Here is a 20819-nt window from a genome sequence, read left to right on the forward strand (position 1 = left end):
CTGTTCTCCAAACACTCCCCTTGTGGGCTCTGAAAGATCATCCTCTCTCTCTCTCTCTCTCTCTCTCTCTTTAGTGGAAGTTTACATACACTTTATGTTGGAGTCATTAAAAACACATTTTTACAACCACTCCACCACATTTCTTGTTAACAAAACTATAGTTTTGGCAGTCAGTTAGTACATCTACTTTGGTTCATGACACAAGTCACTTTTTCAACAATTGTTTATGGACATATTATTCATCTTATAATTCCCTTTATCACAATTCCGTGTGTCAAAGTTTACATACAGTAAGTTGACTGACTTAAAACCAGCCTGGAAAGTCCAGAAAAATGATGTCATGGCTTTAGAAGCTTCTGATACGCTACATTGACCTCATTTGAGTCAATTGGAGGTAAACCTGTGGGATGTATTTCAAGGCTTACCTTCAAACTCAGTGCCTCTTTACTTTACATCATGGAAAATCAAAGAAATCAGCCAAGACCTCAGAAAAAAATTGTTAGACCTCCACAAATCTGGTTCATCTTTGGAGCCTGTCCAAATGCCTGAAGGTACCACGTTATCTCGTGACAAACAATAGTACGCAAGGATTAACACCATGGGACCACGCAGCCATCATACCGCTCAGGGAAGGAGACGCCGTTCTGTTCTCCTAGAGATGAACGTACTTTGGTGTGAAAAGTACAAATCAATCCCAGAAAACAGCGAAGGACCTTGTTGAAGATGCTGGAGGAAAACAGGGACAAAAGTATCTATATCCACAGTGAAACGAGTCCTAATAATCGACATTAACCTGAAAGGCCGCCAGCAAAGGAAAAGCCACTGCCTCCAAAACTGCCTAAAAAGGCCAGACTCACAGTTTGCAACTGCACATGGAGCCAAAGCATTTAGGGAAGTGCTACCGCGAGAACTTTTGAACCCAAGCTTGAATCATTTAAAGCAATGCACAAATACTAATTGAGGGTATGTAACTTCCTGACCCACCCTGAGATGTGATGAAAGAAATAAAAGCTGAAATAATCTCTCCCAACTATTATTCTGATCATTCACCATTTCTTTTCCCAAATAATAGTGTGTGATTAACTAACGACCCTAAGGACAGGGAATTTTTTACTAGGATGTAAATTGTTGCAGTAATTCCTGTTAATAAAACTGAGTTTAAATGTAGGTTGGCTAAGATGTATGTAAACTTCCCAACTCTCGATCAACTGTGAGTGTGTATATAATAGTCTGTTAAATCCGTTGTGTATATAAAGATGTCTGCTCGGCATACCTCCTATATCATATCTAAAACATGCATACAACCTACATATCGGTTGAATCCGGCGTCGTTTTTGCGTGTCAATTCAAAAACCATGGGCCATGGAAATCGGTACATCGAAAAATCTCTTCCCAACTATTTTGCAATTTAAATGGCACAGCTATACATTTTTGGGTGCTTAAAACCTCTACAGGATCGGGTGTCCCTTCAATGGGACGGTTGAGCTAACYTRGGCTAATGCGATTAGCATGASGTTKTAAGTAACAAGAACATTTCCCAGGACATAGACATATCTGATATKGGCAGAAAGCTTAAATTCTTGTTAATCTAACTGCACTGTCCAATTTACAGTAGCTATTACAGTGAAATAATACCATGCTATTGTTTGAGGAGAGTGCACAATTATGAAATCGAAAAATTACTAATAAACTAATGAGGCACATTTAGGCAGTCTTGATACAATATTTTGAACAGAAATGCAAAGTCTAAAACTTTGCACATGACTATGGAACTACAAAATAGATGGAGATGATCGTGGACTACAGGAAAAGGAGGATCGAGCACGCCCCTATTCTCATCGACGGGGCTGTAGTGGAGCAGGTTGAGAACTTCAAGTTCCTTGGGGTCCACAACACCAACAAATTAACATGGTCCAAACACACCAAGACAGTCATGAAGAGGACACGACAAAGGCATATTCCCCCTCAGGAGACTAAAACGATTTGGCATGGGTCCTGAGATCCTCAAAAGGTTCTACAGCTGCAACATCGAGAGCATCCTGACAGATTGCATCATTGCCTGGTATGGCAATTGCTCTGCCTCTGACCGCAAGGCACTACAGAGGGTAGTGCGTATGGCCCAGTACATCACTGGGGCAAAGCTGCCTGCCATCCAGGACCTCTATACCAGGCAGTGTCAGAGGAAGGCCCTAAAAATTGTCTAAGACCCCAGCCACTCCAGTCATAGACTGTTCTCTCTACTACCCATAAGACTCCTGAACAGGTAACCAAACGGTTACCTGGACTATTTGCATTGTGAGCCCCCCCCCAACCCCTCTTTTACACTGCTGCTACTCTCTGTTTATCATATATGCATAGTCACTTTAACTATACATTCATGTACATACTACCTCAATTGGCCCGACCAACCAGTGCTCCCGCACATTGGCTAACCGGGCTATCTGCCATTGTGTTCCCTCTCCCCCATGCCTCCTCTCTCCCTGCCCCTCTCTGCTCCTCCCCTCTCTGCCCTCCCCTCTCTGCTCCTTCCCCTCTCTGTCCTCTCTCTTGCCTCCTTCTACCTCTGAAGCTGCTCCTCGAGCCCTCTGTGCTCGCTCCAAGCCTCTAGGCTGCGTCTCCCCTCTACTTGGGCTGCCTCTAATCGCTACCACATTCTGCAGATCTTATAGAACCTCCTCTATGCTCCTCTCCTCTCCGTGCTTCCTCTCGCGTGCTCTGATTCTTCTATCTCCCCTGCCAGACTGCCTCCTCTCCTCTCTGCTCCTCTCCTCCTGCTTGCCTTTGCCCTGTCTGGGGATGCCTCTTCCCTTTGCTCCACTTCGTCCTCTCTGTCGGTCTCGCTCCCTAACTCGACGCTCCTCTCCTCTCTGCTCCTCCCCTCTCTGCTCCTCCCCTCTCTGCTCCTCCCCTCTCTGCTCCTCTCCTCTCTGCTCCTCTCCTCTCCTCTTTGCTCCTCCCCTCTCTGCTGACTCATATTAAACTCTCAGTAGGTTACATATGAACTCAGTCTGTCTCATTGACGTCATAGTAAAGGCTCAAGGGACCTTCAGGATTATCGAACGGTTGTGAATTGTATTACGCCTGTAATGGGTGACAAAATGGTTATAAGTGAAATAGGAGAGAACAGGACTGTTGCATATGAGGTAAAACATTGCTAAACGGAAATGCGTTACACAGTTGTAATACCACTACATTTTGCTGTAAAAATAAATTTGGCTACAAAGTTGTAATCCTAGGCTCAAAGTGTATGATGTTTTATCTGACTGACTTTTTATGTAATGGAAGAGCCTTCAGAAAGTATTCATACCCCTTGACTTATTTCACATTTTGTTGTTACAGACTGAATTCAAAATGGATTAAATATATATATTTTTCCCCCACCCATCTACACACAATACCCCGTATTGACAAAGTGAAATCCTCATTTTTAGAAATGCAAAGTTATTGAAAATGAAATACAGAAATATCTCATTTACGTAAGTATTCACACCCCATGAGTCTCAATACATGTTAGAATCCCCTTTGGTAGCGATTACAGCTGTGAGTCTTTCTGGGTAAGTCTGTAAGAGCTGTGAGTCTTTCTGGGTAAGTCTGTAAGAGCTTTACACACCTGGATTGTACAAAATGTACACGTTATTCTTTTTTTATTTCTTCATGCTCTGTGGTTGTTGCTGATTGCTGATTGCTGGACAGCCATTTTCAAGTCTTGTCATAGCTTTTTAAGGCATTTTAAATGTAGGACGTAACACAACAACATGTGGAAAACATCAAGAGGTGTRCTTTCTGAAAGCCACTGAAGGGATGATCTGTGATTGGACAGCAGACCCCTGTTGTCATGGTTACAGCCCATAGACACTTCTGTCATTTATTATTTGGTTTCAGATTGCTTCCTGATTTAATTGGGTCGCTGACCTTTTCTCTCTAGTCTTTCTGTCCTCTGTTATTGGTTACTCGCTCTCTTTCTCTTCTCTGTGATTGGTCACTCACACTCTCTCTTCTCTGTGATTGGCAGGTTGTGACCAGGGGCCTGGTAGGTGTTGTTGCCACTGAGACCGAGTGTGTGTCGCCACGGTGTTGCGTCGTTGCCATGGGGAAACAGAACAGCAAGCTACGGCCAGAGATGCTTCAGGACCTGAGAGAGAACACGGAGTTCTCCGACCACGAACTACAGGAGTGGTACAAGGTCAGTACACAGTACACACACACACGCGCACGCGCACACGCACGCGCACACGCACACGCACACGCACACGCACACACACACACACACAGATAAGATGGTGCTATACTGGATTTTCTCTAAATGTATCCGCTATCATTTCATACAAACGACAAGAAGGTTTGAACATCAGATAGGCAGCTACTTACCTTCGGCTTCAAGTTCGCCCTGGACGCTTTCTGGAATTCCCAACCCAATGTTCGAGCTACCAAAGAGGGACAGCTAACGTTACAGAGGCCAGAGGTGGGGGGGGGGGGAGATCCTGGTGAGATTAAGCTGAAGGGAGAACCGGCCACCTCTTCCCTCCCTTCCTGTCACGCCCTGACCTGAGAGATCCTTATTATTCTCTATGTTTGGTTAGGTCAGGGTGTGACTCGGGTGGGAAAGTCTATGTTTTCTATTTCTTTGTTTTTGGCGCGTGTGTGTTTCCCAATCCAGAGGCACGCTGTCTATCGTCGTCTCTGATTGGGATCATATATGACTTGTCATTTCCCTTTTTGGGTTTTGTGGGATCTTTTTTTCGTTTCGTGGTTTCTGCCTAACAGAACTGTGCGCTTTGTTTTCACGTTTGTTATTTTTGTTTGAGTGTTTTTTTAAATAAAATAATAATGAACACTTTCCACACTGCGCTTTGGTCCACTCTTCCTACCACCAACGAGAGCCGTAACAATTCTACTGGCCATAGGAACTTGATAATACAATGGACGACCTCCAGGGAAGGGAAAACCAGCCACCTCTTCCCTCCATTCTATTGGCTAATGTACAGTCACTTGATAATACAATGCATGACCTCCGATCCAACGAGAGACTCTCGAAACTGCCAATATCCTCTGCTTTTCTGAAACATGGCTGACGGACAAGATACTCCCCATGGCTATCCAACTTGATGGATTCTCCATTCATCATGCCGAGGACAGTGGAGTCGGGGGTGCGGGGGGGGGGGGTGTTGCTTCTTCATCGACAACAAGCTCCAGCCCAGTAGAAGTGTGTTCACCCGTCTTGGAAAACCTGATGGTCAAATGCCGCAGGGACTTTTCAGCTGTTATTGTGACTGCTGTATACGTTCCACCTCAGGACAAATAACAAGCTGGCATTCATCAAACTGTCACGAGGCTGAACCAAGCAGGAAAACTTACATCCAGAGCAGTGATCTTGACCTTGTCAGCTCAGGGATTGATTCTCGCAAACTTTGCATTACTGGCCCAACGCCTCTAACCACAAGGCTACCTGCCGCCACTTCACTGGGACCGATCTCCCTGCCATCCAGGACCTCTATATCGGGCTGTGTGAAAGGAAGCCCAGAGAGTCGTTAAAGACTCCATCCACCCAAGCCAAAGATCCTTCTCTCTCGTCTCTGCACAGCAAGCTATACCGGTGCATCAAGTCTGACACCACAGGCTCCTGAACATCTTCCATCCCCTATACTGTAACACCAGGAAAGAGAGACCATTTGGCGTCTATAATAATTACCTTTTAAATGACATCATGTGTCTACGTGATATTAACCTCCCTCAGCCTCGTATGGCAGATAAAGTAGAGCTGGGACGATAAACTGACCTAACCAGCCACTTTTATAGCTGTGTTACGATGAATAACTACAGGGTCCTACTAGAGAAATGTGAAAGTCTGAAATTAAATATGTTGCTAATATGATGATTGTTGATGGGACAATTATTAATCAACACAATAGTCAGTAGTATAGTAGTAGTAGTAGTAGTAGTAGTTAGTATAGTAGTAGTAGTAGTAGTAGTAGTAGTAGTATGTAACAGTCGCGCGTAAGGTTTGTATTGAGTAAGTAGTAGTAGTAGTAGTAACAGTCGTTGTAAGGGTTGTAGGTAGTAGTATTAGAGTAGTAGTAGTAGTAGTATAGTAGTAGTAGTAGTATAGTAAGTAGCAGAAGTAGTAGTAGCATTAGTAGTAGTGTGCTAGTATTGGTAGTAGTAGTAAGTGAGCTGTAGTATTGTAGTAGTAGTAGTAGCATGAGTAGTAGTAGCAGCAGTAGTAGTGGCAGTAGTAGTAGTAGGAGTGGCAGCAGATAAGTGGTAGTAGTAGTAGTAGTAGTAGTAGTAGTAGTAGTAGTAGTAGAGTGTAGTAGTAACAAGTGGTAGTAGTGGTAGCTAGTAGTAGTAGTAGTAGTAGTATAGATTAGTAATTAGTATAGCAGTAGCGGCATTGTAGTAGTACAGTAGTAACAGTAGTAGTAGTAGCATAGTAAACAGTATAGTAGAGCAGTAGTAGTAGCAGAGTAGTAGTAGTATAGAGCAGAAGTAGTAGTAGCATTAGTAGTAGTGGCTGTAGTATTGTAGTAGTATAGTAGCATTAGTAGTAGTAGCAGCAAGTATGCAGTTATCATAGTAGGCAAGTGAGGCAGAAGTGTTAGTAGTAGTAGTAGTTAGTAGTAGTAGGTAGTAGGTAGTAGTAGTAGTATTAGAGGTAGTAGTAGTAGTAGAGGTAGTAGTAACGTGGTAATAGTGGTAGTAGTAGTAGTAGTAGTAGTAGTAGTAGTAGCCAGTAGTACAGTAGTAGTCAGTAGCAGTAGTATACAGCAGTAGTAGTAGTAGTAGTAGCAGAAAGTAGTAGTAGCATTAGTAGTAGTGGCTGTTAGTATTGGTAGTAGTAGTAGTAGCATTAGTAGTAGTAGCAGCAGTAGTAGTGGCATAGTAGTAGTAGTAGAGGGGCAGCAGAAGTGTGTGTGTAGTAGTAGTAGTAGTAGTAAGTAGTATATAGTAGTATTAGACGGTAGTAGTAGTAGTAGAGGTAGTAGTAACAGTGGTAGTAGTGGTAGTGTAGTAGTAGTTAGTAGTAGTAGTAGTAGTAGTAGTAGTAGTAGTAGTAATAGTAGCAGTAGCGGCATTGTAGCATAGAACAGTAGTAAGTAGTAGCAGTAGTAACAGTAGTAAGTAGTAGGCCAAGTAGTAGCAGCCAAGTAGTAGTATTGTCGGCGCAGTAGCCTAGAGGTTAGAGCGTTGGGCCAGTAACTGAAGGTTGCTGAATGAATCCCTGAGCTGACAAGGTATAAATCTTCATTCTGCCCCTGAACAAGGCAGTTAACTCACTGTTCCCCGGTAGGCCTTCAATGTAAATAAGAATTTGTTCTTAACTGACTTGCCTAGTTAAAATAAAGGTACATATAAATCAATATAAAACAGTAGTAGTAGTAGTATTACTAGTAGTAGCACTAGTATTAAATGTCAGTAGTGTGTAAAGCTGTCATCAAGGCAAAGGGTGGGCTACTTTGAAGAATCTCAAATATGAAATATATTTTGGTTTGTTTAACACTTTATGGTTACTACTGATCCATATGTGTTATTTCATAGTGTTTGTGCTTCACTATTATTCTACAATGTAGAAAATTGTGAAAAATTTAAGAAAATAATCCTTGAATGAGTAGGTGTGTCCCAAACTTTTTGCACTGGTAACAGTATATACATACGGCACGTATAACCTTACACAACACACACACACACACACACCACACACACACACAACACCACACACACACACGACACACACACACACACCACACACACACACACACACACACACACACACAACACACACACACACACACCAACACTGTTGATGAGGCCAGTTCATCGTCAACTGTCACACTTCATGTTCTTATGGTGGAAGAAACATCATGGTGCGCTGGGCAACACAACAGCATATGGCACTCCTCCTTCCTCCTCCTGATTAACAGGCATGGGGTATGTCTATGTCCTTCCTCCTCCTGGATTAACAGGTGGTATCGTCTATCTCCTTCTCCTCCTGGATTAACAGCTGGGGTATGCTATCTCCTTCCTTCCTCCTGGATTAACAGCTGGGGTAATCGTCTATCTCCTCCTCCTCCTGGATTAACAGGCTGGGGGTATCGTCTATCTCCTTCCTCCTCCTGGATTAACAGCTGGGGGTATCGTCTATCTCCTTCCTCCTCCTGGTTAACAGGCTGGGGTATCGTCTATTCTCCTTCCTCCTCCTGGATTAACAGGCTGGGGGTATCGTACTATCTCCTTCCTCCTCCTGGATTAAGACTGGGGTATCGTCTATCTCCTTCCTCCTCCTGGCCCATAACAGGCTGGCGGGTCGTCTTCTCCTTCCTGCCTCCGATTACAGGCTGGGTGGGTCGTCTATTTTCCTTCCTTCCTCCTCTGGCTATTAACAGGCTGGGTGGTCGTCTATCTGTTCCTCCTCCATCCTCTCCTGGATAACAGGCTGGGGGTTGTCTATCTGTCCTTCCTCTTCCTCCTCTCTGGATTAAACAGGCCTGGGGTGTCGTCTATCTGTCTCCTTCCCTCCTCCTGGATTAACAGGCTGGGGTGTCGTCTATCTGTCCTTCCTCCTCCTGGATTAACAGGCTGGGTGTCGTCGATCTTCTCCTTCCTCCTCCTGGATTAACAGGGTGGGGTGTCGTCTATCTGTCTCTTCCTCTTCCCTCCTCCTGGACCGTTAACAGAGCTTGGTGGTGTTGTCTCGTATCTGCCTTCCTCTTCCCTCCTCCGGATTAACAGGCTGTGGGGTGTCGCATCTGTTCTCCTTCCTCCTCCTGGTATAACAGGCTGGGTGTCCGTCTATCTGTCTCCTTCCTCTTCCCTCCTCCGGATTAACAGGCTGGGTGTCGTCTATCTGTCTCCTTCCTTCCTCCTCCTGGATTAACAGGCTGGGCGGTGTCGTCTATCTGTCTCCTTCCTCTCCTTGGATTAACAGGCCCTGTGTGTCGTCTATCTGTCTCCCTTCCTCTCCTCTCCTCCGGATTAACAGCTGGGTTTCGTCTATCTGCTCCTTCCTTTCTCCCTCCTCCTGGAATTAAACAGGTGGGGTGTGTCTATCTGTTCCCTTCCTCCTCCCTCCTCCTGGATTAACAGGCTGGGGGTTCGTCTATCTGTCTCCTTCCTCCTCCTGGATTAACAGGCCTGTGGATGTCGTCTATCTGTCTCCTTCCTCCTCCCTCCCTCCTGGATTTAACAGGCTGGGGGTGTCGTCTATCTGTCTCCTCCCTCCTTCCTCCTCCTGGATTAAACAGGCTGGGATGTGTGTCTATCTGTCTCCTTCCTCCTCCCCCCCCTCGGATTACAGGCTGGGGGTGTCGTCCTATTGTCTCTTCCTCTCCTCCTCCTGATTAACAGGCTGGGGTGTCGTCCTATCTGTCTCCTTCCTCCTCCTGGATATACAGGCCTGCTGGTGATCCGTCGTACTGCTCCTTTCCTCCTCCTCCTCCTGGATTAACAGGCTGGGGGTGTCGTCTATCTGGCTCCTTCCTCTCCCTCCTCCGGATTAACAGGCTGGGGGGTGTCGTCTATCTGTCTCCCTTCCTCCTCCCTCCTCTGGATAACAGGCTGGGGGGTATCGTCTATCTGTCTCCTCCTCCCTCCTGGATTAACAGCCTGGGTGTCGTCTAATTCGTCTCCTTCCTCCTCCCTCCTCCTGGATTAACAGGCTGGGGGTGTCGTCTATCTGTCTCCTTCTCCTTCCTCTCCTGGATTAACAGCCTGGGGGTGTCGTCTATCTGTCTCCTTCCTCCTCCCTCCTCCTGGATAACAGGCTGGGGGTGTCGTCTATCTGTTCTTCCTCCTTCCCTCCTCCTGGATAACAGGCTGGGTGTGTCGTCTACTCTGTCTCCTCCTCCTCCCTCCCTCCTGGATTAACAGCTGGGGGTGTCGTCTATTCTGTCTCCTTCCCCCTCCCTCCTCCTGGATTAACAGACTGGGTGTCGCTTCTAATCTGCTCTCCTTCCTCCTCCTGGATTAACAGGCTGGGGGTTGTCGTCCTATCTGTCTCCTTCCCTCCTCCTGGATTAACAGGTGGCGTGCATGTGTCGTTCTATCTGTCTCCTTCCTCCTCCTGGTTAAAAGCTGGTTCGTCTATCGTCTCCTGCCTCCTTCTGATTAACAGGCTGGGGGTGTCGTCTATCTGTCTCCTTCTCCTCCTTCCTCCCCTGGTATTAACAGGCTGGGTGTGTCGTCTAGTCTGTCTCCTTCCTCCTTCCTCCTCCTGGATTAACAGGCTGGGGGTGTCGTCTATCTGTCTCTTTTCCTCTCCTCCTCCTGGATAACAGGCTGGGAGGTGTCTCTAATCTGTCTCCTTCACTCCTTCCTCCTTACTGATTAACAGGCGTGGGTCGTCTATCTGTCTCCTTCCTCTTCCCTCCTCCTGGATTAAACAGGCTGGGGGGTATCGTCTATCTGTCTCCTTCCCTTTCCTCCTCCTGGATTAACAGGCTGGGGTATCGTCTATCTGTCTCCTTCCTCTTCCTCCTCCTGGATTAACAGGCTGGCGTCGTGTCGTCCTGATCTTCCCCTTCCTCCTTCCTCCTCCTGATTAACAGGCTGGTGTCGCTATCTGTCTCCTTCCTCCTTCCTCCTCCTGGATTAACAGGCGGGTGGTGTCGTCTATCTGTCTCCTTTCCTCCCCCTCCATCCTGGCATAACAGGCTGGGGTGTCGCAGTCTGTCTCCTTCCTCCTCCCTCCTCCCTGGATTAACAGGCTGGGGGTGTCGTCTATCTGTCCTCCACTTCCTCCTCCTGACATTAACAGGCTGGGGTGTCGATCTATCTGTCTCCTTCCTCCTCCCTGGATTTAACAGCCTGGGCCGGGTGTCGTCTATCTGTCTCCTCTTCCTCCTCCTGGATTAACAGCTGGGGGTGTTGTCGTCTGTCTATCTTCTCCTTCCTACCTCCTGGATTCCTGAACAAGGCTGGGTGTCGTTCTATCTGTCTCCTTCCTGCCTCCCTCTCCTCCTGGATTAACAGGCTGGGCGGTGTCGTCTGCATCATGTCTCCTTCCTCCTCGCCCCTCCGGATTAACAGGCTGGGGGTGTCGTCATATCTGTCTCCTTCCTCCTCCTGGATTAACAGCTCGTGGTGTCGTCTATCTGTCTCTCCTCCTCCTCCTTGCGATACAGCTGGGGGTGTCGTCTATCTGTCCCCCTTCCCCCTCTGGATTAAGCTACGTGGCTGGGGGTGTCGTCTATCGTCTCCCTTCCTCCTTCCTGCGAAACAGGCCTGGAGCATACGTCGATCGGCGGGGTGTCGTCTATCTGTCTCCTCCTCCTCCCTCCTGGATTACAGGCTGGGGGTCGCACTATCTCCTTCCTTCCTGATTAACAGGCTGGGGCTGTCGTTATCTGTTCCTTCCTCCTTCCTGGATTAACAGGCTGGGTGTGCATCCCAAAATCACCCTATACAGTATGTTCTGGTCCCCCTTTTGGCTCTGGTCTAAAGTAGTACACTATATATGGATAGGGTGCAGCCTGGGACTGTATGGTCTGTATGCTATGTCCAGCCAGCAGTAGATCAACACCGGTGGATGTTTTTAACACGTGTGTGATAGTTGTCATAGATTCAATTGTGGGACACATAAACGACCTCTGCCTTTAACCTTTTAACCTGTTTCACCCTCTCTATTAGGTTATACTCCTCTGCTGGTGTGTACATTTACATTTACATTTAAGTCAATTTTACCAGACGCTCCTTATCCAGCAGCGACTTACAAAATTGGTTTGCTTCCACCTTATATGGATCCAGTGGAACAACCACTTTAAGCAATAGATTCGGCATCGTAACTCTTTAAAGGGGGGGGGGGGGGTTAGAAGGCATTACTGGATTATCCTATCCTAGGGATTCTCTTAAAGAGGTGGGGGTTTTCAGGTGTCTCCGGTAAGGTGGTGATTGACCTCCGCTGCCTGGCGCGTGCAGGAAGTTTGTTCCACCATGGGGGGCCAGAGCACGCAACAGTTTTCGAACTGCGGAGCTGAGCGGAACTGTACTTCCTCAGACCGCGTAGGGAGGCGAGCATGGCAAGGTGGATGAACGCAGTGCCCTTGTTTGTCGTGTAGGGCACCTGCATCAGAGCCTGAAGGTACGAGGTCCGTTCCCCTCACCAGCCCTCCGAGCAAGAAACCAGGTCTGGTACGGATGCGAGGCTTCAAAGCTGAAGCAGGGGAGAGAAGCGGAGAGCGACCGCGGTGACGTGAGAAGAACTTGGAAGCGTTTGAACACCAGACGGGGGGGGGCTGCCGCGCGTTCTGGATGAGTGTATGGTTAAATGGCACAGGCAGGAGCCCAGCAACCCAGTGGTGCCAGATAATCCAGACGGAGATGCACACAGGCCGTGGATTAGGACCTGCGCCGCCCTTCCTGTGTGCAGGCAGGTCTACTCTGCGAAGTGTAAAGCATGAACTACAGAATGGGTCCACCGCCCTTATGTTACGTTCGAGAACCGACAGCGGTGTGTCCAGGATCACGCCAAGTTCTTAGCCACTCTGGAGAGGAGGACACATGAGTTGGCAACCGTCATGCGAGATCATTGGACACGGCCAGGCCTTCCCCGGGAGCAAGAGCAGCTCCGTCTTGCCGCGAAGTTCCAAGCTTGAGTGTGATCCCGTCATCCACACTGATATCGTCCTGCCAGACATGCAGGAGATGCGATTCGCCACCCTGTTATCAGAAGGGGGGAAGAGAAGATTTAATTGCATGTGAAGTCCGTCTCTGCATCAGCAATGACTAGAGAACCATGTGAGGAATGACAAGCCAAGTACTTGTTATAGCCGAGACATAGGAAGGGCCTAAACAGAGCCCTGCGGGACACCAGTGGTGAGAGACTGGGCGGAGACAGATTCTCGCCCACGAGCCACCTGTAGACCGAACCGGTCAGTAGGACGGCAAACTCAAGCGTGCGCGCGCCCGGAATGCCCAACTCGGAGAGGGTGGAGAGAGGAGGGATCTGAATGTTCCACAGTATCAAAGGCAGCCGATAGGTCCTAGAAGGCATGAGAGCAGAGGAGAGAGAGTTAGGCTTTAGAACCAGTGCGGAGCGCCTCCGCTGACCACAAGAAGACAGTCTCATTGAATGCTAGTCTTGAATCCTGGACTGATTTGGATCAAGAAAAGTCATTCTGAGAGAAGATAGCAGGAGAAGCTTGCCAAGACGGCACGCATTTCGAAGAGTTTTGGAGAGGAAAAATGAAAGAAGGGATACTGGGCGTATGTTTGACCATCGCAGGAGAATAAGTGTTAGTTTCTTTCAGAGGTGTGCAACTCACGCTCTCTCTTGAAACTGGAAGGGACATGCCAGGTGTCAAGGCATGCAAGTGTATTGAGCGAGGGTACCGGGTAATGGGAGAGTTTCGGGAACAATTGGTCTGTGGAGAACGGAGCGGGTCCTCACCTTGATAGGGTAAGCGGGCAGGTGTGTTTGGGCGTACGCCCGAGCCTATTCACAAGACGCGCAGATGTTCATCTGGGTGAGAGGGAGAAAAGAGTGTCAAAAGAGCACGGTAGGGGCGCATGGTGTGACAGAAACCAGCCGGTGTCGCTTGAACTTTAGCCAACAAAGGAATCGATACGATGTATTCGACCTTGTCTTTTCAAAATCTGTGACCGATCATCGCGCACGACGGCGGAGGACGAGAGGTGGTAAGGAGGAGGATGATTCTCAGGCGAGGGAGGAGGAGGTGGCAAAAGAGCTGTCCTAGTGGTTTAGAGGCAGATGCTTGGAATTTAGAGTGGTAGAAAGTGGCTTTAGCAGCAGAGACAGAAGAGGAGAATGTAGAGAGGAGGGAGTGAAAGGATGCCAGGTCCGCAGGGAGGCGAGTTTTCCTCCATTTCCGCTCGGCTGCCCGGAGCCCTGTTCTGTGAGCTCGCAATGAGTCGTCGAGCCATGGAGCAGGAGGGGAGGACCGTGTTGGCAGTGGATCTACACAACTTTAGTGTGAAATAACAAAATGGCCAAAGATTATATTGTGATATAGTTATGGTTGTTGAGTCATTATAAAAATAGGTGTGTTTTGTGCTGAATCTCCRTGTCTCTTTATCGCCTGGGGTGGTGTAATAAATGTGTCCTATTGTCACATACATTCTCCCAGAAGGACGTAGTGAATGTATTTTGTGTCTTCATTGACATCACTGGGTTTGATCTAAAGCCATGCTCATTATCTATCTAATCTGTTAGCTGTGATAGGATGTTGGTTTGGACTGGGAGGGTTAAAATGGCATGTCATTTCATTTAATGACWGATTTTTTTTCTATGAAATGATTGGGTACATTATCAGTTATCAACATATTGCTTACCGTTAACAAGTACATTGTCATCCCCCAATTGAAAATGTTCAATTTCAATTCAAGGGGTTTTATTGGCACGGTTGCCAAAGCAAGTGAAATAGATAATAAACAAAAGTGAAATTAACAATAACAAATTAACAGTAAACATTACACTCATAAAAGTTCCAAAAGAATACACACATTTCAAATGTCATATTATGTCTATATATAGTGTTGTAATGATATGCAAATAGTTAAAGTACAAAGGTAAAATAAATAAACACAAATATGGGTTGTATTTACAATGGTGTTTGTTCTTCACTGGTTGCCCTTTTCTTGAGGCAACAGGTCACAAATATTGCTACTGTGATGGCACACTGTGGTATTCCACCCAATAGATATGGGAGTTTATCAAAATTGGATTTGTTTTCAAATTATTTGTGGATCTGTGTAATGTGAGGGAAATGTGTATCTCTAATATGGTCAAACATTTGGCAGGAGGTTAGGAAGTGCAGCTCAGTTTCCACCTCATTTTGTGGGCAGTGTGCACATAGCCTGTCTTCTCTTGAGAGCCATGTCTGCCTACGGCGACCTTTCTCAATAGCAAGGCAATGCTCACTGAGTCTGTACATAGTCAAAGCTTTCATACATTTTGGGCCAGTCACAATGGTCAGGTATTCTGCCACTGTATACTCTCTGTTTAGGGCCAAATATAACATCCCCCATCTGTCTCTCTCAGGCTAGAATAGGTCATTCTATGACATACCATATATTGAATATTGTTTCTCCCTCCATCCCCCCTAGGGCTTCCTAAAGGACTGTCCCAGCGGCAACCTGAACGTAGAGGAGTTTAAGAAGATCTACGCCAATTTCTTCCCTTACGGAGATGCCTCCAAGTTCGCCGAGCACGTCTTCCGAACGTTTGACACCAACAGCGACGGAACCATCGACTTCCGGGAGTTCATCATCGCGCTGAGTGTCACGTCACGGGGAAAGCTGGAGCAGAAACTGAAGTGGGCCTTCAGCATGTATGACCTGGATGGGAATGGGTACATCAGCCGTGATGAAGATGCTGGAGATCGTCCCAGGTGAGACATGGGATTTGTAGTCTGGTGGAAGTCGTACACGTAAGACATGGGATTTCGTAGTCCTGGTGGAGGTCGTACAGGTGGAGACATCGGATGTGTAGTCCGATGAGTCCTGAAGGAGGTCATACAGGTGAGACATGGGATTTGTAGTCCTGGTGGAGGTTGTACAGGTGAACGTCCACTTCAGTTTCTGCTCCAGCTTGCCAGTCGTTATCTGTAGTCAATGCTTTCTCATTCAAAAGTGGATGAAGACTTCCTGCCTTGTTCCTCTCTAGGTGGCTTCCTAGTCCTGTCTTCCGCTGAGTTTTCCCACTGTGCTTCTGCTTCTGCCATCTGCATTGCTTGCTTCTTTGGGGTTTTAGGCTGGGTATCTGTAAAGCTCTTTGGGGTTTTAGCCTGGGTATCTGTAAAGCTCTTTGGGGTTTTAGGCTGGGTATCCTGTAAAGCTCTTTGGGGTTTTTAGGCTGGGTATTATAAAGCTCTTTGGGGTTTTAGGCTGGGTATCTGTAAAGCATTTGGGACAACTGCTGATGTAAAAAGGGATTCATAAAAATAACATCTTGAATTTGATTGATTGATTTAACTGAGGCAAGTCAGTTAAGAAACAAATTTCTTATTTACAAATGACGGCCTACCGGGGAACAGTGGTTCCCCTTGTTCAGGGCAGAACGACAGGTTTTTTACCTTGTCAGGCTCAGGGATTCAAATCTACCAAAGCTCTAACCACTAGGATACCTGCCACCCCTGGAACAGACACAGACCAATCATGATGAGGGATGGAGATCCTACAGCACAATAGACACACAGTTTATAATGAGGGGATGAGATCCTACAGGACAATAGACACACCAGTTATAATGAGGGGATGGAGATCCTACAGGACAATAGACACACCAGTTATATAATGAGGGGATGAGATCCTACAGGACAAATAGACACACCAGTTATAATGAGGGGAGTGGAGATCCTACAGGACAATAGACCCACCAGTTATAATGAAGGGAGGGAGATCCTACAGGACAATAGACACACAGTTATAATGAGGGGGTGGAGATCCTACAGGACAATAGACACACCAGTTATAATGAGGGGATGGAGATCCTAGAGGACATAGACACACAGTTATAATGGGGGGGAGATCCTACAGGACAATAGACACACCAGTTATAATGAGGGGATGGAGATCCTACAGGACAATAGACCCACCAGTTATAAATGAGGGGATGGAGATCCTACAGGACAATAGACACACAAGTTATAATGAGGGGATGGGATCCTACAGGACATAGACCCACCAGTTATAATGAGGGGATGGAGAACCTACAGGACAATAGACACACCAAGTTTATAATGAGGGATGGGAGATCCTACAGGAGAAACAGAGGAAAACTGGGAGACGTTTTGGTGTGAACTATAGTAGTTCAATGAAAGAAAGTTGTATTTTACCCTCCAATTTCGAGGCAAACTGGTCATTTGTTTGCTAACCTACAATAGCAGAGGCCTACTGTTAGTATAGTGTTAGACTGTGCTACTAGCTGTTTACCTGAACTACTACAGTTGAAGTAGGAAGTTACATACACTTAGGTTGGAGTCATTAAAAACAAATTGTTCCACCAATCCACACATTTTAACAAACTATCGTTTTGGCAAGTCGGTTAGGACATCTACTTTGTGCATGACACAAGTAATTCTTTCCTAAAATTGTTTACAGACAGATTATTTCACTTATAATTCACTGTATCACAATTCAGTGGGTCAGAAGTTGACTGTGCCTTTAAACAGCTTGGAAAATTCCAGAAAAGGATTGTCATGGCTTTAGAAGCTTCTGATAGGCTAATTGACATAATTTGAGTCAATTGGAGCGTACCTGTGGATGTATTCTCAGGCCTACCTTCAAACTCAGTGCCTCTTTGCTTGACATCATGGGAAAATCAAAAGATGTCAGCCAAGACCTCAGAAAAAAAAATTGTAGACCTCCACAGTCTGGTTCATCCTTGGAGCCATTTTTAACATATGAATGTCACCACATTCAATCTGTACAAACAATAGTACGCAAGTGTAAACACCATGGGACCACACAGCCGTAATCAGGAAGGAGACGCATTCTGTCTCCTAGAGATGAACATACTTTGATGCGAAAGTGCAAATCAATCCCAGAACAACAGCAAAGGACCTTGTTGAGATGCTGGAGGAAACAGGTGCAAAAGTATCTATATTCACAGTAAAACGAGTCCTATATCGACATAAACTGAAAGGCCGCTCAGTAAGGAAGAAGCCACTTCTCCAAAACACCATAAAAAAGCCAGACTACGGTTTGCAACTGCACATGGGGACAAAGATCATACTTTTTGGAGAAATGTCCTCTGGTCTGATGAAACAAAAATAAAACTGTTTGGCCATAATGACCATCGTTATGTTTGGAGGGAAAGGAGGAGGCTTGCAAGCCGAAGAACACCGTCCCAACCGTGAAGCACGGGGGTGGCAGCATCATGTTTGTAGGGGTGCTTTGCTGCAGCAGGGACTGGTGCACCTCACAATAATAGATGCATCATGAGGCAGGAAAATTATGGAAAAATGGACAATGACCCCAAGCATCTTCTCAAAGTGTGGCAAAATGGCTTAAGGACAACAAATTTTAAGGTTATGGAGTGCATCACAAAGCCCTGACCTCAATCCTATAGAAATGTGTGGGCAGATCTGAAAAAAGCGTGTGCGAGCAAGGAGGCCTACAAACACTGACTCAGTCCATTAGCTCTGTCAGGAGGAATGGGCAAAATTCCAAAAATTGAACTAAATCATTCTCTCTACTATTATTCTGACATTTCATTCTACAAAATAAAATGGTGATCCTAACTGACCTTAAAACAGGGATTTTTACTAGGTTAAATGTCAGAATGTGAAAAACGGTTAAATGTATTTGGCTAAGGTGTATGTAAACTTCCGACTTCAACTGTATTTGAACTTTTATGGTACGAGAATCATCCCTATTCCCTTTTGTTGTGCACTACTTTTGATTGGGCCCATAGGGAATAGGGTGCCATTTGGGATGATACCTTAATGTTTTTGGCCTGTGCAGAATAAAGCCTGTACTTCCCAATTTAACTGATCATGAACTAACCAAGTCTAACTTGATTGGCTGACCTAGCCATGGCCAGATCTGATTTTGCTGTATCATGAGCCATATAGGAAATTAAACAGCTAGTCTCATGGAAAAGTAAAAATGTGTTTGTTCAAAAATAGGCATTTTTAAATCATGACCTGAGTTAATCGAGCTGTGTAATTTAGATAACAATGCATGTAGTATTTGGCAAGTTTGTCTGTTTTTGGGGAAATTGGAAATATGAATGGTATCAGGATTGGGCAATCAACTCTCTGCCATATGGCCCGATAAGTCGTTTTGTTGTCCCTGTTACTCTGAGAATTACCCATCAAACAGAATCTGGATGTGCTAAAGTAGACCTTGATAATCATTGAACCTTTGAGAATTTGGACGTCCCATAAACAAATAGACTTTTAAGTCATAAACCATGCAGGCCATGAAACCGTCACCATCTGACGGATGATTTAAAACAGGAGAAACTTGCCAATATTTTAGATATAGGACACGGTGGTGTTGTACCTCTTCTAATTCCAGTTTAAAGGTCCAGTCTCAACGGATAAAGGATACTTAGATTGACAGACGAGAAGTGGGAATACCACCCCTAACCCTAACCCTAACCCTAACCCATACCCCCCCCCCTAACCCTACCCTAACCCTAACCCCCCAATGGGGACACTAACCCTAAACCCCCCCTAACCCTAACGCGCCCCCCCCCCCCTAACCCTAACCCTCCCCACTAACCCTAACCCCCCCCCCCCCAATGGGGACACTAACCCTAACCCCCCCCTAACCCTCCCCCTAACCCTAACCCCCCCTAACCCTAACCCCCCCTAACCCTAACCCCAACCCCCCCCCCCCCCCCCCCCCAATGGGGACACTAACCCTAACCCCCCCAACCCTAACCCCCCCCCCTTGACAACAAATACAATTGACACAGTAAATAAAACACAAAATACTAAGGATATTTCACGCTGAAACCCTCATATTAAACACTAATGGTAATCACTAGTTGATGGTTTATATTTAAGATAATGTTTTACAGCTTTGTCTTTCTATTTTATATAATATTTTTAATATTTCATATATTTTACATGCGATAAGGCCACATGAAGGGCCAGAGATTAATACAGACATCTGTGATCAGCTGAAGTACCCACTAAATGTCCACTAAATGTCTTTGAACTTTACCAACATTCTGCTGGTTTACTGGCAAATTTAGAAACGTTTCAGAAGTATACCCTTCCTTTGCAGGCATGTTGACAGTGTGCTTGTATTTTAGCTGGCCAGTAAAGAGGCTTTAGATAGGAATGGCCTTCAATATTTGGTGTCAGTTATTACGTTATTCACCATGTTTAGCCGAAGGAGTGAGTAACAGATAGAAAAGAGACAGAGACAGAGAAAAGAGACAGACAAACAGACAGACAGACAGACAGACAGACAGACAGACAGACAGACAGACAGACAGACAGACAGACAGACAGACAGACAGACAGACAGAACAGACGACAGACAGACAGACAGACACAGACAGGACAGACAGACAGAGAGAGAAAGAGACAGACAGACAGACAGACAGACAGACAGACAGACAGACAGACAGACAGAGCGACAGACAGACAGACAGACAGACAGACAGACAGACAGACAGACAGACACACAGAGCAGCGACAGACAGACAGAGAGAGAAGAGACAAAGACAGACAGACAGACAGACAACAGACAGACAGACAGACAGAAAAAGACAGACAGAGCGAAGAAGAAGACAGACAGACACGAGCGACAGACAGACAGACGAGAAAGAACAGACAGACAGACAGACAGACAGACAGCAGCAGACAGAGAAAGCAGACAGACAGACAGACAGACGACAGAGCGACAGACAGAGCGACAGACAGAGCGACAGACAGACGACAGACAGAGCGACAGACAGACAGACAGAGCGACAGACAGAGCGACAGACAGACAGACAGAGCGACAGACAGAGCGACAGACAGACAGAGGACAGACACGAGCGACAGACAGACACACAGAGCGACAGACAGAGACAGACAGAACAGACAGAGCGCCCAGACAGAGCGACAGACAGACACACAGACAGCGACAGACAGACACGGGTTCTGTACTGTTCTGAGAGCATGGACGGCTACATGCACTGTGTGCCCCAGGATTAGTGAGTTAAATTTAACCAGGGTTTATCCCTCAGTGTGCAGAATACTGGGATTATCCCCTGGCTCACTGAGGTTCTGCTCTGCTGAATGAGAGGAGGAGAGACGGAGGGGAGGAGAGAGGGAGAGGAGAGGAAGGAGACAGGCAGAGGAGAGAAGAGCGTGAGGGAGGAGAGTGTGAGGAGAAGAGGGTGAGATAAGAGAGAGGAGAGG

The 20819-nt window shown here is 46.4% G+C and overlaps 1 protein-coding gene across 1 annotated transcript in view; it reads left to right on the forward strand.

Moving 5' to 3' along the window:
- LOC112073147 (hippocalcin-like protein 1) overlaps positions 1-15345 on the forward strand; it is a 120348-nt gene extending 105003 nt beyond the window's left edge. Inside the window, exons 2-3 of the mRNA XM_024140491.2 lie at positions 4013-4183; positions 15058-15345. Of these exons, the coding sequence (XP_023996259.1) occupies positions 4088-4183; positions 15058-15345 (384 nt within the window). The 5' untranslated portion in view covers positions 4013-4087. The remainder of the gene's footprint in view (positions 1-4012; positions 4184-15057) is intronic.
- Positions 15346-20819: the final 5474 nt, after the last annotated feature.

The sequence above is a fragment of the Salvelinus sp. IW2-2015 genome, unplaced genomic scaffold (assembly GCF_002910315.2).
Source record: "Salvelinus sp. IW2-2015 unplaced genomic scaffold, ASM291031v2 Un_scaffold2164, whole genome shotgun sequence".
Lineage (NCBI taxonomy): Eukaryota > Metazoa > Chordata > Actinopteri > Salmoniformes > Salmonidae > Salvelinus > Salvelinus sp. IW2-2015.